This window comes from Vitis riparia, chromosome 18, assembly GCF_004353265.1.
Source record: "Vitis riparia cultivar Riparia Gloire de Montpellier isolate 1030 chromosome 18, EGFV_Vit.rip_1.0, whole genome shotgun sequence".
Lineage (NCBI taxonomy): Eukaryota > Viridiplantae > Streptophyta > Magnoliopsida > Vitales > Vitaceae > Vitis > Vitis riparia.
The window spans coordinates 35909463-35927516 of NC_048448.1; the positions used below are offsets into that span (position 1 = coordinate 35909463).

General features: G+C 32.4%; 2 protein-coding genes and 1 pseudogene across 2 annotated transcripts; all 3 read left to right on the forward strand.

The window, feature by feature from the left end:
- Positions 1-660: 660 nt before the first annotated feature.
- Positions 661-1757, forward strand: LOC117907659. The gene is made up of 2 exons (XM_034821282.1): positions 661-861; positions 1138-1757. Exons 1-2 carry the CDS (start codon positions 808-810, stop codon positions 1726-1728), a joined length of 645 nt encoding a protein of 214 aa, XP_034677173.1. The 5' UTR covers positions 661-807; the 3' UTR covers positions 1729-1757.
- A 4706-nt stretch (positions 1758-6463) lies between these two features.
- LOC117907707 lies at positions 6464-7414 on the forward strand. Its single transcript, XM_034821348.1, has 2 exons — positions 6464-6617; positions 6832-7414. Exons 1-2 carry the CDS (start codon positions 6474-6476, stop codon positions 7204-7206), a joined length of 519 nt encoding a protein of 172 aa, XP_034677239.1. The 5' UTR covers positions 6464-6473; the 3' UTR covers positions 7207-7414.
- A 4338-nt stretch (positions 7415-11752) lies between these two features.
- Positions 11753-13178, forward strand: LOC117905803 (annotated as a pseudogene).
- Positions 13179-18054: the final 4876 nt, after the last annotated feature.

The window sequence follows — 18054 nt, forward strand, 5'->3', positions numbered from 1 at the left end:
TATAAAATTCGATTTATTCAATCCAATCAATCAAATCAAGTCAAATCAAATTTGATCAACTTGAATTCAATCCGAATTTAGAAAAATAAGATTAAATTAGATTTTAGTTGAATATCACAATTAGAGATCGAGTCATATTAGACTCAAATTAATTATTTCCTGATTCTGATTAGATTCTGATTAAGCCATCAATCCCTTTCAACCCGTCTAAATTGTTCGAGAAGTAGCACCAAGTTTAATTATGATGCCAGACAACTGTAAAGTTGGTGTCACCAAAATAATTGTTTGGAAGCATCACTTTGGTCCTTTGTGATGGTGATGCAAGCCCAAATATCCAAAATGCCGTGTATTGCCCATACTCCACAAGCCACCTCTTCACCGCCAAAATCTCTATCAGTGACAACTGTAGTCTCTCCCAAAGACACATGTCCTAAACACTAAGCGACACCCAGATGTTTTGACCATCTTTTATGGCATCATCACATGAAAGTGCTCTCATGAGGCCACGACCCTCACCTACATGCAAAGCCACGTATTTGTATATCATTTTCTCAAATCAGTGTGTCACGGTCTCATTGCAGAGGAATAAAGTTTCATGAAATTCCTAAAAGTTACCTTAAAAAAATGGAAGAATAATCAGTGGAAAACTACCCTCCACAGGCTATATACATGGCCACCACCTTTGTCCTACAAGTAACCATTGGTTGAGCTGGTTTTTCATCTGTTCTCTGGAGTTTCCTGAAGTCCCCATTTCCCTTTTCCCAATTCTTATTTTCCATTTTCTGTTTTCCTACTTTCTTTACTACAATGAAGTGGTCTCCTCAAGATGCCATGAAGGCTTACTTGCACACTCTTCAACTGGTAATTCTCATCTTTATTTTCTTGGAAGTTTTCTATATTCTGTTTGGCGGCTGTGAGAGTAAATCTAAGTTCTTCTGTTTGGTTATTTAGAAAATGAAACTAAACATTTTCTGTTTGGCTGTTGGCTAAATTATATTATACAATTGATAGGAATCAAATGGGATGTAGACATAAGTTTCTTCGTGTAATTAGTTCATTTTCTTTTCCATTTTCCTGCACTTTCTAAGTAAAAACACTCCCTAGGGTTCTCACTATCTTTTATTTTTGTTTTTTCAGTGTAAAACCCACTTCAATGATCAAGATTGCACTCTTGGAACCAGAAATCTCATTCAACCCCAATGCATGGAGTTCATATCAGCTTTGGCAGCAGGAAATCAAGCTAAATTAATGGTGCAAATCACCTCAGACCAAGGCATCACCCCATTAACAATTGCACTTGCAGTGGCTGCAAAGCACACCAAAGCTCGATTCATCTGCATTCTTCATCAACTTCAAGATATAGAGGATTGCAAAGCTCAACTTTCTTGCTATAATCTCGAAGACGTGGTTGAGCTTGTACATGGAGATCCTTGTGAGGTGATCATGGGGTTCAAGAACATTGATTTTGCTGTAATTGACTGTAAACTTGAAGATTACTTGAGATTGTTTAAGATTATTGATGTGAACCCAAGAGGGTCTGTAGTAGTAGCGAGCAATCTTGAGAGAAGAAGAAATGGAGCTAGTTTTGGTGAAGTTGTTAAAGGGAGGAAAGGAGTTGAATATGTGACTCGATCTATAGGAGAAGGAATGGAGTTGACAAGAATTAGATTATGTTGTAAGCCTCAGAAAAAGAGGTACAAGAGATTCCATGTAACTTTTGAGAGTTGAAGCATTTATAGTATCAATCTTTTCTTATAGAAGTAATAAAAAGTTTTAGATTCTTGCCTTCTTATACAACTTGTTGGATAGGCAAGTTTTTTTATTTTGCATATGTATCCATTGTGTCATTGTAAAAGCTTAACAGAAGGGCTTTTTAGATTGAAAATTGTTCCTGCCTTAATATTGAGATGGTAAGAAAAGAATCACAGCATAAGTATGGTGTCCAAAATAATAATTGAATATATATGATGTTAATGAGATAATAGGTCCAAAAGAGGATTATTGAGTGTGTACACTAAACTCTATTGATGTTAATTTCTTCATAGAAGAATATTCTCAATCAGAGGAGATCAGTTATGCAAATGAAAAATGTTCTTTATTAGAGGTGGTCATGTAAATGAAGGAAGATTCAAATTTGAATAAGAAATGAGAGAGGGTTAGAAGATTCAAAGGTAATGTAGCCTTAGAAGGTTATCAAACGGATCAACCTAGAAGTGGTGTTTGGAAGGGGAGAGGTGAGCTTAATAAAGGAAAACCTTTTCTCATCATTGTTGATCTTTGGGCTTATTTATAGGAGTTATTTTTGAAGTTAAATATGTTAGATTGTGAAGCTTGAATTAGTCTTATTGAGCTTTGCAAGGGATGTTGCGGGTCTAGCTATTTTATTTGATAAATGATGAGTTTACCCCCATCGAATATTAAACCCTTCTATGACTGAGGGTTTTGTTTTTAGAGGGAGTATAATTACAATTGAGAGAAGAGTGAGAGTCTTCACCATTATAACCTTTTTCTTTCATTTGGTTAGTGGATTTTTGAGTGTTGGTGCACTCTATAAACATAAGGATCACAATGATTACCAAACCACATTAAAAATCTTACCTTTAATTTATTTCTACTTGTGTGAATGTGTGAGTTAGGTTAACAAGATGAAAGTAAACTAGACAAATCATGCACTAATAAAATATGCTACTAGATCTTTTAGTTTGATATTGCACAATATATATATATATATATATATATATATATAGATGAGGGTTATTTGGATACATGGGTCAAAATAACTATCAAATTGTAAAAATAATCTCTTTTAATTTTGTTAATGATCATTTTTTAACTCTTTTACCCCCTCTTTGTTTTGTTTGCCTCTAAAAACATCACCTTCTCACTTCTTTATAATGCATTTATCTCTTTAGTTTACTTTTTTTTTTCACTAAGCTTAATTTTTCATTAAGGTTATGACTTGAATTACACTAGAGTTAAGTTTGGTTTATAAAAAAACCTAAGGTTAAGTTTTCAATTATAATGGTAATATGAACCACACTATGGCTAAGTTTTCATTTTATCTATAAATAATTTAATTATAGTGACTTAAATTGTACCGTCTTTAAATTTCATTTAAAAAGAGCTTAACTAAGGTTAAATTTCCATTTTATTTATAAATCGTATTAGAATGTTCATCTAGACTTAAATGATGGATTGTAGGATTGGGTGAGAACAAAGTTGGATTAGAGATATAACTAGCAACAACTTTCTATTTGATCTCATCTTTCAAAATTGCACCAAAACACACACACAACTACAAAAAAACTCCAATCAAAATCACAAAAAAAAAGGCAAAAAACTTCAATAATAAACAGTTTTAAAAATTCTAACCAAAAAACAACCATAAAAAACCCTAACAAAAAACAATGTAAAAAAATTATAACAAGAAACAACTATAAGAAGCCCCAAAAAAACCATCGTAAGGACGTCTAACAAAGAATAAAGAGAAAGATGAGAGAGTTGCGGCTGATATTTGTTCATCGATCTTTGTAATGAGTTTGAACTTCACTAGAAAAAGGGAGAGAGTCTAAACCCAAAGAAAGAGAAAGAGTTGGGTATGAGCAATGAGAGAAATGAATTAGGAATGAGAGAGGAATGTTATTTTGAGGAAATAAAGAAGGCAAAAACATCTAAAATAGGTCCTTTTTTTTCTTTTTTTTTGAAAAATAAGTATGAGGGGTTATTCTTCCAATTTCAAAAGTGTTTTAGCTCTTTTAACCAAATATCTTTAAAATCAATAAATGAATATAAAGAAGGGTTATTTGATTAAAATGGATGAAATAATCTTAAACTTGTAAATCTAACATTGCACATTTTTCCACCTAAAAAATGACTCATTTTTTACAAAAATACTTTTTCTTGTAAAAGTAACTTTCTCTTTTAAAATTTCCTTGAAAATTTTCGAAAAGTTGGAGGACATTTATAATAAAAATTAGTTACTTTTCAAATTTAACCATGGAAGGAGTTAAATTTACAAATTTGAAATTATTTCGTTCCTTTTAATTAAATAATTCTATAAAGAAATGATCAACTATCACTCACCTAGTCACCTTTGCATACTAAGGAAAATCTCTCCATTTACGCTATGAAGTGGATGCATGAATAGGCTGGGTAGGAGAATTTTCCTCAACATACATCGACCATAATTGGACATTTACCCTCACAAGTATGTATTAAGGACAACAACTTAAGAGGTCAAGTACATGCACTTGATTACTTCGAAACCTTGAGTAAAGTTACAAAGAAGCCCTTTTTTTTTTTTTTTTTCCATATTTTCATTTCTTATCATTCATCCCTTCTCTATATGCCATTGTATGAACAATTTCCAAATCTTGGGCTTAGCAAGTGAAAATGCAATGCTGTAGAAGTTACTTGGAATGACATCTAGGTATCTCTATCAATTAATTGTATGATGTATTGAAAAGTTAAACTTCGATTTTAAAAATTTAGAATTACATGTACGTCTTAAAAGTCAAACAAAATATTTTACTTTGAGTTATTGCTTTAATTTCCATATTCGAGTAATCAAGTCCCGAAAGGTTTCTATATTTTGTTAGGAATTTCTATTTAGTTAAGAAGTGATCATGTAATATTTGAATAACAAAGTGGTAGAAGACAATAAATTTTTTAGTTCTCCCCAATTTTTATCTTTCTTTTTTTTAGGTAATTGTTTGTGTTCCTCTTTTGGTCTTATTACTCTAACAAATTGGTATTAAAACTTTTGCATACACAAGAAGTGGTATCAAAGCCTTGATTGAAGATGTTTGGAAGGTCCTTAATTAAAGATGTTTGAACAAACTTTGTGTTGTAGAATGTGGCTCATATTTGAGCGAAAAGACATATGGAGAAAAAGGGGCAAAATGCTAGAGTGAAGTGATGACATTTGCCATTCAGGCTTGCACTTCTTTTGTTGTGGGTTGAACGATAGGTTGGGAGGTGTGAGGGACAACGCCCCCCGCGGTATGATTCAGGACTATATTTGGAATTTCATTCATAAGGGTTAGTATAAATACCATTTTATGTAACCCTAATTTTAATATAGTGAATATCCTCTTTCCATGTTCCCGTGGATGTAGGCAATTAGCCAAACCACGTGTTCTTCTTTCTCGTTTTTCTATTTTTTGCCATTAATTGTTGCACAGATTTCAACACTTTGTTTGAAGATTTTCAGAAGAGAAAAGAAGAACATAACATAAAAGAGGATTGTAAAATGAAATTTTTGTTAAGGTGAAGTTGAATATTCTCTCATAAGAATATAATACGAAAAATAAGAGGATCGATCGTAATGCATGACAAGACTGTGGTACACAAAGAAAAAAAAACCATGACACATGAGGAGAGTGAGATGCTTAAGAAAATTGTATATCATGGCAAGATGAAATATTGACTTAATAAAATTTGATTCAAGGTGGAGACTATTAGGAAGTGTCTCAAATTCCTAATAATTATAATATATTTAAGGAATATTATATATAATATTTTCTAAGTTTATAAGCGATTGTAATTAGATTTCTTGTAAAATAAGAAAAACTAGAAGGAATACCTCTAAATATTTTAGTGACTATATAGAGAAAAAGTTATAAGAGATACATGAGCTTATGAAGACTATGCATGGTGTATAGAAATACAAGGGGGAGTGAGTGATACCTGGTGGAGTAAGAGGAAGTAGGGTTCACATTATAATTGTGAGGAAAAGTGGAGACACCCGATTAAGTAAAAATGCTTGAGGTTCAAATTGGACATACCTTTGTGAGGACATATAAAATGTTTCGAAAACTTATAAGTATATGTATTTCTATCATCTATAATATTCTCTATTATATAATAGAATATTATCTCTCATATATATAAAGGTAGACATAATTGGTTGAATTATAGTAAAACCTCTTTGGGTATGGTTTGTGTTATTTTGCATTAATCTGTAGATTAAACCTTTGCTTGAAACCTCTTTGGGCACAAGAGATTTCACATACACAACATGATAGTAAAAAATATCCGATCACATCCCCAAAGACTGATACCGTAACTACGACAGGATAGTTAGCCACACCTCCATAAAGAAGCTAACCAAAGAAAATCAGATTAGACCACCTAACTTTTTCTGAGGAGGACAAGTGTTTCCATGAATCACACTAGCCCGGTAGGTGATGCTGACCTCGTTAAATGCCATCTTTCTTCACGTGCCTCCTACCGGCTTCTCCATCAAACAGCCAATTAAACATCAACACACACGTCCTAGAAACCGTGGGCCACTCAAAATTTTTAGTGGCATCAGTCACATGAAAGCGTTCTCACGTGATCACCACTTGCACCAACAAGAAAATCAGATCTTTCTGGATCTTCTCCTAAGCCATTTTTCATGACATCGTTGGGTTAAATTGGGCTCTCTTGAAATCCCTAAACCTAAAACCAATCTTCCAAATGCTATAAATATGGCTTCGACTTCGTCCCAATACCATAAGTTAGACTTGGTTTCTCGTCTATTTTGTACAGTTTCTTTGATACCCATTTCCTTTTGTACAATGAAGTGGTCTCCTCAAGATGCAATGAAAGCTTACCTGCATACTCTTCAACTGGTAAATTCTCAAATCCCCATTTTCTTTCTATATGGTTTTTTCTTTTAGCCGTTCATAATTTTAGCATATAGTGTATTGCTAATTGATCCATGACCAACCCTCTTAAGATTGCAGACCAACCTGATCTATGATCAACCCTTTCATTCTTACCGCTTTTGATAGCAAATTCAGAGGTTTCTTACCAAGAATTTTTTCTTTTTTTCTTTTTTGGCAGTCTAAGATCCAGTACGGTCAAGATTGCACTCTTGGCACAACAAAACTCATTCAACCTCAATGCATGGAGTTCTTATCAGCTTTGGCAGCAGGAAATCAAGCTAAAGTAATGGTACAAGTTCTCTCAAATGAAGGAGTGAATCCATTAACAATTGCACTAGCTGTGGCTGCAAAGCATTGCAGAGGTCGGTTCATTTGTTTTCTTGATCAACAACAAGATATAGAAGACTGTACAGCTCAGCTTTCTTGCTATGATCTCGAAGATGTGGTTGAGTTTATGCATGGAAATCCTTGTGAGGTGATCATACAGTTAAAGAACATTGATTTTGCTGTTATTGACTGTAAATTTAAAGATCACTTGAGATTATTGATGTGAATCCAAGAGGGTCTATAGCAGTGGTGACCAATCTTGTGAGGAAAGGAAATGGAGCTGGTTTTGGTGAAGTTGTTAGAGAGAAGAGAGGAGTTGAATGTGTGACTCTATCAATAGGAGAAGGAATGGAACTGACAAGGATTGGAGTGACTTGTAACCATGAGAATAAGAGATTTTATGTAACTTCTGAAAATTGAAATTAACTTTTATAGATCTTTGCATTCATTACTTATTAGATGATTAAGGAAGTAGTTGAGTTATATTAAGGTTCCCCATCATAAAAGCTCAAACAAATGAAAGCTTATTTATGGCTTGACACAAAGATGAAGAACAATGGGGTAGAAGATAAAGAATTGCACAACTCTAAAGAAAATGGTATAGAATAATAAGTGATGGGACAAGGATAATTAAGTGATATCAACTAAACCCACTTTCTTTTGACAGTATGTATGCCTCTAACTATTAAAATTAAGTTATTAGATTAAGATTTATTCAAAGTGAATTTGTTTTGAGAAGAGTAGGCTAGATTTATATGTGAAGGTAAGATGTGCAAATAAGAGTGGAGGGTTAGATAAAATGAGAGACGAGAGTTGAGAATAATGGCAATTGCCATTTTAGAATCTCAGGTGGATAGTTCATAGATGGGATTTTTCAGCAAAGTGAATTGGGAAAAAATTCATTCATGATGATCCTTCAGCCTATATATTTGTAAGGTTTTTGAGGGAAGATTCAATTGAACTAACAAATCATGAATCAATAAAATGGAAACACATGAATGTCGGTCGGTAAGATGTTCACGTATTCCACCGGCTGATCATTTAGAGGAAATTTAATTGACAACATCGAGATTCTTTTTACGTTTTCCCTTTTTTTTTTCTCATATATTTGATGATGGGCTAAACAATACCGACTAATAGAATGCAGAAGTGTATTTCAACTAGGGCATGAAACATCTGACTGGCATGCCATAAGGTATCTTCAAGAAAATGTAAGAATGAGAGGATTTTTAAGCTGAGCCCTCTCATGGAGGGATGACAACCATGGGAGACACCATTTTGATATGGTAAAAAGGGGTTAGCAAATTAAGCCAAAACCGTGAAGTGATGACTGTCTATCGCCCAGATTAAGATGTTTAAGGTTGCCCCCCTGTCATGGCCGGTGACTTATTATAGTACTCTTGAAAGAGACATTCATACTAAACCAGAACAAGTGTTTGCATGCATGGACAATCGTATTACACGTACTTAAAAATCTATCCACACATTCTATGTACACATGTTCTCTAAACTAAGAGCCACAAAAAATTTCTCTTGCTTTTTAGCGCAATCAGTCACATGAAAGTGCTTTAATGGAGCCACGACTCTCACCAACATGCAAATCAGATACTCCTAAGAGCTTTTCCAAAAGGCATTTGTTACGATCTTGTTGTCATGAATTCCTAAAAACTGATACCTTAAAAATCAGAAAGATACAGATGGGAGGCATCTTCTAAGTGGTATACATATTATCGTTTCTTTATGTACATAGATAGTGTATCACCTGTTTGTGTAATTTCATTTGGAGGTCAAAAACTCTTGTACCACTTGTTGTATGAGCCAAAGTTTCAATATCATGAGATAGTGTAAAACAAAAAATTATGCGGGACACAAGGTTTTAACTTAATGTTGTTTGGCCAATTGTGTTAATATTTGTGTATGAGAGAAAATCATTGCATTATACCACAGAATTTTATGTAGGACAAAAAAAAATTGGTATGAGTATTGACCCCTCATCCCATGTTCCCTTGTTCCTTATATCTACACTCTGGACTGGAGCCTTAGTTCTACCATATGTCACCCATTGTTCCTCAAGTTTTTATCGATCATGAATAGTCAATAACAACACAATATATATTCCTTAAATCTTTATTTATATTTTAAATTTGATACTTGACCTGTGATATTGATTTAAGGGAAATTTGGCATGATGGAAGCAAGTCATGGTGATACATTGTTGAATTAATATGGCTCTTGTGCCATAAAAAATTTAGCTCTTGATGTACAATTACCTAATTCAAACAATTAATGTAACTACTTATATACAATAATTAAATACAAATTTTTTAATTATATAGATACATTTCAACTAACATTTCTAATTCCTTTAATAAAAGAATAAATATTAGTGCAATGACTATTAAGATAAAACATAATGAACAACAACCTAGCTTAACCTTCTAATAAATTCATTAATTGATGTAATCTTCATGGTTTTCAACGTTGACTCCTTTAATATAATAATTTGTCTTCTTTTTGCAAACTAGTTTCCTTTGCAACTTGTAAGTAAACATAAAAAATAAAATAAAATAAAATCTCAAAATCATACGTGCAATAACCAACAAGTATAATTGAAATTATAACCTATACAAATTTGAGGGAAAAAAAAAATTAAAACTAATATAAAATTAAACATAGAAGAATTTGAGAAAAACAAGCATGAGTTAGCGAAAAATAATCGAAACTTATTACTTGAGGATAAGATATCTTTCACTAATTGAGTAGAAAAACTTTGTAATGTACACAATGCTTCATCGGTAAAAATAAGAAAATTCCTTAACAGTAACATATTTCCAAATACAACATTCAAAAAATTTTAAAAAATAAAAAAACAAATTATGGTGCTTAATCATTAAAGGCGAATAATTTCACAATTATTTAAAGTACCGGAAAGAAATTTGCCAAGATCAAATTAAAGAAAAACAAAATTGTAGTAAACATCTAAACACTTAAAGAACATATCAAATTATTTTTAATTAATGTTAACACAGTTGCTTTCTTAATTTTTTATTTTTATTTTTAAGGAAAATATTTAAATTTTTTCATAATATTTTCTTTCTTATTTTTTTCTAGCTTATTTTCTTTGAGGATAATGATTTTCCTAAATAGTTTTTTTATTAAAAAAAAATAATGATGAAGTGAATGGTGATCACCATTTATTATTATTATTTATTAATTAGAAGATATTTTTAGATTAAATTAAATTATGTTTAATCATAAATCTACATATAATTCATTTATTAGTTACAATAAAATTAATTATTATTATTTTTTTTATAAAAAAAATAGTAATAAACATGATAGATTTATGGCAAGTATATTGATTTTTTAAAATTAGAAATTAAACTTTTTTTAAAAAATAAATTTTTTATTATTAAAACAAAAATAGAATTACAAATAAAAACTTTATTTAATTAATTTTATTCATATAATTAAAATTTTGAAGTTAAGAAAAAGTATTGAATAAGGTTTGATATTAATTTTTTCTACGTAACTCCAAAAAGTTTTTTTCAAATATTTATATTTACTTTTGAGATAAATAATGATTAAAAAATAGTTATTACATTGACGTAGATTAAAATATGACAATATTTTTTAATAATTTTAATGCAAAATTATATTATTACATAAAAATTTAATCACTTTACTTAAATAATATATTTTTATTTACATGAGGCATTGTGTATGATATTTAACTTTTCAAAGATGTCATACTAAATATGTAAAAATGAATTATTTTTAGGTTTTAATTATTTCCATTATCAAATGATCAAATTACATAATTAAACCTTAATTAAAATCAAATACTTTTTACTTCTATTGATTCAACACTTATAATTCAATACTAAAGGTAATAAAAGATTATTGAAAATCATAAATAAATAAATAAACCATCCATCTTATTATTTTTACTTGAGTTTTTTTGACTTGATAAAGAATTTCCAAACTTTTATTTTATTACTCTTTTTATAAACAAAGAATAAAATAAAGTAATGATACATGTCAAATATTAAACAAAAATTTAAAATATAACTAATAATAATATTTATGTTCTTTTCTAAGAATTAAGAAAAATACAAATGTAGCCAAATGAGACCTTACCAACTACTTGGTTTTGGCAAAGGCCCGTCTTTGGGACTTGTTACTTTACAACAAAGCCCACTCCCACCCTAGCCATTCTGTGTGCTCATTTATGGGCTAGATGCCATGATGCTTGTATCTTTTATAAGGATAGTTTTTATAGACGTCCTTAAAATATTATACGTATTTTATTTAACAAAATTTAAAATATTAATATGAGTTAATTTGATAATATCAAAAATATAAAATAATATTATTGATTTTTAATTTATTCATATATATTTAAATTTTTTTATAATTATTTTTAATTTTAATAATATATAAATCGATTGCGGTTCAATCATGGGTCCAACCAGTAACTTTTTCGGTTCGATGATTCATCCTATTATGGAAACATTGAGAAAAATTATGAGGTACCAGATCTTCCAGAAAACACTGTGGGCTCTAAACCACATTTCTGCATTCAATCAGTTTCTACTGAAACCTACCTTGGTGACCCATAAACATTAGCCCTTGAATCAACCCAATAAATTCCATAAATCTTCACCACTTGGTTTTTATTTAATTTTTATAGGATCTCTTTAATTTGAATCTCACAATTATCTTTATATATCAACAAATGTTCTGTGCTAAGGATCATCTCACAAATCTATAGCAGTGATTGTTCTGGTTGCTTCAACCTCAGCCTCACCTGAAAGGTACATGCCTTCACAGAGAAATTCCCACCTTGCTTAGATGTATATGAAGTTTCTTTCATTAGCTAATTGTTTTGGTTTGAATTCTTTTTGTTGGATCCTCTGGCCTGATTTTCCTTCTTGGAATCCTCTCTCTTTTTCCCTTGATTTGAATTTCCTATGTTCCTTTCACGTTGGCCTTGATTTGAAATTTCCGATGACCAAGAAGGGGATCCAGTCCAGAGTCTTTCGTGAAAAAGGACCTAGATTCATATTTCCAATAGTCTAGCTGTTTCAATGTTATAGTCAAGGGAAAACTCCCTTGGTGAAAATTAGTTGATTTTTGGGTTAATGTTGGTGGACAGATTCTTGAAGAGAATCAATCTCGACAATGGGTAAGGGGGAAAAAGGAAGAAAAGAAGGAGAGAGAGAGAAATGCATGTTGAAGAATGGAGGCCTATTATTAGAGAAGCGAGTTTCCTATTTTGGTGGGAGGTATTCCAATCCGATTCGTAACTTCTCTAGCCAAGAAATTCAAAGAGCGACAGACAATTTCAATGGAAATTTGATCTTCAATCATGATGTGAATAACTATTTCAAATGGTACAAAGGTTCTTTGGAAGGTCGAGTCATTTGTATTAGGACAAATTTTCCTAGGGGTTGTCCAGAAAGTCTTGAAAGTGTTACAAATTAAATTGCTGTTGCAACACAAATGAGCAGCCACAAGAATGTCTTGAAGCTACTAGGATGTTGCATAGAGACCCGAATGCCTATTCTGGTTTATGAATTCCCGTCTTGTGAACCCTTTGGAAAGAAAATATTTGATTGGAATGAGCCTTTGCCATGGAAGATTAGACTTAAGATTGCATACGAGATTGCTAGTGTAATTGCATATCTTCATACTGCATTCCCTAGGCCCATCATTCATAGGGATATAAAACCTTCACATTTCTTTTTGGACAATGGTTCTAACCCCAAACTATCCTATTTCGGACTTTCTATTACCCTTCCAGAAGTTGAAACGCATGTGAAAGATGATCCATGTGGGACTTGCGGGTACATGGCGCCTGAGGCTTTTCCTTCAGGCATGTACTCAGAGAAGAATGATGTTTTTAGTTTTGGTACACTTATCTTGGAACTTTTAACTAGGCGAAGGGCTTCCTTTATTGCGCGTATGGAGGGAGTTACTATGCGGGAATATGTTGAAGATCACATAGAAAATTATGGCATTCATGACATCTTGGATCCAATTATTCTAGTAGAGGGAGGGGGAGTCCTTGAGCAGCAGCAATTCCAAGCAGTATACCAACTTGCTCTCAAATGCACTGAGGAATTTGCAGAAGATAGGCCAACTATAGTGGATGCTGCAAAAGAAATTAGACGAATTCAGCGGTTTGTCAAATAAACTTTCTTCTGCGACAAAGTATATAATGATTCATGATAGGTGATTAAACATTTGTTAGTTTAAAACTTTGCTTATTTTAGATCAAAAAATGCAAAATCCTATGTGATAATTTCCTTTAGGGTGTGTTAATTTGGAGTGTTGGAACCTAATTTTTTTTTATATGCAAAATGAAAAATCCTATTTAAATAAATAATATTTTTTTTGCAACCCCCAAGCAAAATCCTATGTGATAATTGCTTAGTTTAGATCAACAATGTTCATTTCTTGATCTAACACAAAATTCTTTACTTAGGGGTTGCATATGATAGGAAAGTTATTTAAATATTAGATTCCAACACAAAATTATTTACTTAGGGTTGCAAACTTGTATATAAAATAAATTACACACTCTCTCATGTTAAGAAATGTTCCAAGGTGAGAGCAAAATAAGTACTAAAATGTATGCTTCCCCCCTATTTGACTCATAACATAATTAAGCAATTTAAGAAACATATCAATAATAATTTAAATAAAATTTTGGCCTACAAAATCAATAGCCTTGAATTTATGCAAGGACATTCACCTTTCCTTCAATCTATATACACATTCCAATTTTGCCTAGTAAATTACTTACCTCTGACTTCTAAAATGGGAATTAATCCTAAAATATTTTTAAAAGGGAAAAATATATGAAGTTTTAACTTTTAAAAAGACCTAAGAGTACAAGATCTCAAAATTCCTTAAAGCTACGTTTGGTTAACGAGATAGAATATGATAAGATATATATATCATATGATATAATATCATCTCTCTTATTCTATCTCATGTAATATCCAACTAACAAAACATGGTCTAAGTCTATGTTTGGTTCTTGAAAAGTATTAAGAAAATAAAAAAAAATATTAATCACAATAATTTTTTTATATTTGGTTTCACTATGAAAAATATGAAAGAAAATTCAAATCTAATTAAAATTAGTTAAAAATCTATATATATCATGCTAAGAATAATAAATACCAAAGAAAAATAAATATAATCAAAATTAATTCTAAACTTATGTATTTTTAAATTACTTAATTTTTATATAGATGGATCAAAATAAATGAAATGAGTTTGAAGTAAGATATAAAAATAATTTATTAACTTTAAATCTACTTTTTTTTTTTTTTTTTTTAATTTCCTTCCAAGCTGTCATTCCGAGGTCAAGATTTGTAGACCAAAAGGAAAGGTGCAGAGTTGATAATAGAAAGGCTTATTTAAAAAACCACAAGATATCAAAATTTTAGGAGAAATGGTATAGTTTTGGGGAATCAAACAGAACCTAAATCCCTTTTTATTTTCCTTCACTTTTTTTCTCTCTACTTTTCTTATCTATTTTCTTTCTATCAGATTTACTAAGAACCAAACCTAGCTTAAAATTTGGGTATAATCAAGAATAAAAATTAAAATAAAGTATGAGAAAAAAAAATGACTTCATCATATCTCATAACATGTTGAACCCCATATTCTTCCAAACATGTAACCATATTTAGTAAATATTTGAACCTGCAGTAAATAAAAAAGAGAGAAGACGTACCTTGGTGCATGGAGAGAGAAGAAACCGTGTTGAGTTGGAAACTAAGCATGTCTTAGGTCCTTTCTGGTGTCATCATGCTGCTTCTTTTGACATTGAAACTAGTATTTTCTATCGACGGCTGATGCAAATGGTCAATATATAGGTTGTGATTCTGATTCTGTTGATGATGATCTCGAGCCCATATATATAGGATGTATCCCACAACATTTCAATTTAAAGGCATTCTTCTTGCCACAGTCAAAAGAGCGCTTGACTGATTTATTAAAGTGAGCCTTAAAGTAGTTCCACCGACTGGATCGATATTTCTTTGAAATGGCAATCAGAGGGAAATAGCTCACCCACAGTGCAGGATCTGATGTGCTGCCATTGTCGTAGCATGAGAGCTGGCAGGGTTCATTCAGCTTTAGTGAACCATAGTTGCGGTAGGTTTTACAATGGGCTCGTAACCGTATACTACCTACTGGTTCAGAGTGATCACCATGGGATATCATGCTCAATTCACATTGTGGAAAACCATGATTTTTATGGTCGTATTCATCATCATCATCATCAAGGGGAACGTGATGGAAAAATAAAGCAAATCCCAAGTAGCTGTCTTCTTCATACCAATTCTTTGGGATCTCTATTGTTATTTCACACCCCATACTCTCTTATGACTAATCCACTCCGGTATTCCACTACGTCCTGGAATAAAAACTTTAGCTCCACTGCAGGGCTTCTGGTCTGGGTAGTGTCTTTTGCATCTAAAATCCTGAATAAAAGTATCATGCATGTAAATCTCATGCCTTTATCTAAAAATAAAAAATAAAAAATAAGGGTTGGGTGATATGTAGAATTCATACCTGAATTCGTGATTGAGGGCGTTGAGGAGAGAAGACCAGAGTAAATGTGTTGGGCTTGATAAAGTTTCAAGCCGTGGACAACCGTGTGCCCCTATCATTGTTAGACTTGATGGAGGCTCTGGAATTTCTTCAAGCTTCGGGCAATGATTCATGAAAAGGTTTCTTAGCTTAGAAAGTTGAATGATGCCAATAGGTATGCAACAAATATTATTTTGGCTCACATCTAAAAATTCCAGTGAAGATAGGCACCATAAATCACTGGGGATTGCTCCTTTCTCCAAATTGCAACCACCTAGGTCTAGTTCTTTTAAGCAACATCCCAAGCTTCTCAAACTGCCGGGCAATTTTTGGAGCTTTGAGCAATTACAAACAAATAGAGTACAAAGACATCTCAAATTACCAATGTTGTTTGGAAGAGTCTCAAGGTTCTCACAGTTGCTCAGTTCCAACCAATGAAGACTTTTTAGACGATCAGTTGGTGATGACAGCTCTATTATTACCATTTCGATCGTGTAAATGAAGGTATTGTAAATGTTTCATATCCTCCATGATCTCCACCAAAGCCTCTAGATTTGAACATCCGTTGAGAAAGAGGTGGTTGAGGGATTTCAACCCACAAATGCTGCTTGGAAGGCTCCTCAAGTTTTTGCACTTTTCCAAATATAATCTTTGAAGTGTGGTGAGATGACCTATATGTTGTAGTGGCAACGAAAGCTTTGATGCCAACAATATTAGTTCAAGAACACAAAGATAAAACAATCACACATACGGTACACCAGGTTTTAACGTGGTTCGGCCAACCATGCCTACGTCCATGGATGAGAGATAATGATTCCACTATACAATAGAGAATATTACAGAGGACAGAACCAGATACAACTATTGGGTTCCCGAAACATCCCATGTTTCCTCACTCCTTGTATCCATACCTTACTACGAGCCATCTCGCTCCACCGGGTACCTCCCGTTCTTCCTCACATCTCTATCCACCTTGTATAGTCTCTACATGTCCATCTCCATCTCATAACTTTTTCCCCTTATGACCTAGAATATTTATAGAGATATTTCCAACAACCTTCCTTATTCTATAAGGAAGTCTAATATTACAATAATATATCAACCTAGAAATATTCTATATAATATTCTTTACAAAAAGGAATCTATACTAATTAGGAATTTGAGACACTTCCTAACAATCTCCACCTTGGACCAAATTCCATGAAGTTAATCTTCAATCTCTCCATGACACAAACCTTTTTGTATCATATCACCACGAAAGAGCAATAGACTTCACCTTCAATGAAAATTCCTTTTGTTTTCATCTTGTGTGCTTTGTGATCTTTTGCTCTTTCAGAAATCTTCAACCCAAGCTCTGATACCAGTTGTAGTGCCAACGAAAGCTTTGATGCCAACAATGTTAGTTCAAGAACACAAAGATAAAACAATCACACATATGGTACACAAGGTTTTAACGTGGTTCGGCCAACCATGCCTACGTCCACGGATGAGACACAATGATTCCACTATACAATAGAGAATATTACAGAGGACAGAACCATATACAACTATTGGGTTCCCGAAACATCCCATGTTTCCCCACTCCTTGTATCCATACCTTACTACAAGCCATCTCGCTCCACCGGGTACCTCCCGTTCTTCCTCACATCTCTATCCACCTTGTATAGTCTCTACATGCCCATTTCCATCTCATAGCTTTTTCCCCTCATGACCTAGAATATTTATAGAGATATTTCCAACAACCTTCCTTATTCTATAAGGAAGTCTAATATTACAATAATATATCAACCTAGAAATATTCTATATAATATTCATTACAAAAAGGAATCTATACAAATTAGGAATTTGGGACACTTCCTAACACTATATAGTAGGGTAATTCTTTAATAGCAGTTTTGTTTAGACAAAGATCACATAGACTTCCCATATTCCTTTGGATCTCAGGAAACTTCTCAAAATTTGAGCAACGACTAAGAACAAGAGTTTTAAGAGCCTCCAAGCACCCAATAGTGCTTGGGAGTTCCTTAATACTAGTGTTCTCTAAATAGAGCTTTTGAAGAGCCCTCAAGGACCCAATGCTGTTTGGGAGTTCCTTAATAGCAGTGTTTCTTAAATAAAGCTCCTCTAACCATTTCATATTCCCTTGGATTTCCGGAAATTTCTCAAATTCTGAACAATTTGAGAGATCAAGAGTTTCAAGAAGTTCCAAATATCCAATGCTACTAGGGAGTTCTTTAATACCACTCTCATGTAAATGAAGTTTCCTTAGATGTCCCAAATTTGCCAAGATATCTGGGAATTTATCAAACTTTGAACATTTTGAGAGATCAAGAATTTCAAGAGATTCCAAATATCCAATGCCTTTTGGTAGTTCTTTAATTCCAGTCCCATGTAAATGAAGTTCCCTTAAATATTTCATCTCAATGCCAATAGATGAATGAAATTTGTGAAAACTTGTACA

Excerpts from the sequence above, each read along its gene's own strand:
- LOC117907659 (XM_034821282.1), top strand. The coding sequence starts at position 808 with ATGAAGTGGTCTCCTCAAGATGCCATGAAGGCTTACTTGCACACTCTT. Across the intron at positions 862-1,137 it reads ACTTGCACACTCTTCAACTG|TGTAAAACCCACTTCAATGA; the intron begins GTAATTCTCATC and ends TTGTTTTTTCAG.
- LOC117907707 (XM_034821348.1), top strand. The coding sequence starts at position 6,474 with ATGGCTTCGACTTCGTCCCAATACCATAAGTTAGACTTGGTTTCTCGT. Across the intron at positions 6,618-6,831 it reads ACCTGCATACTCTTCAACTG|TCTAAGATCCAGTACGGTCA; the intron begins GTAAATTCTCAA and ends CTTTTTTGGCAG.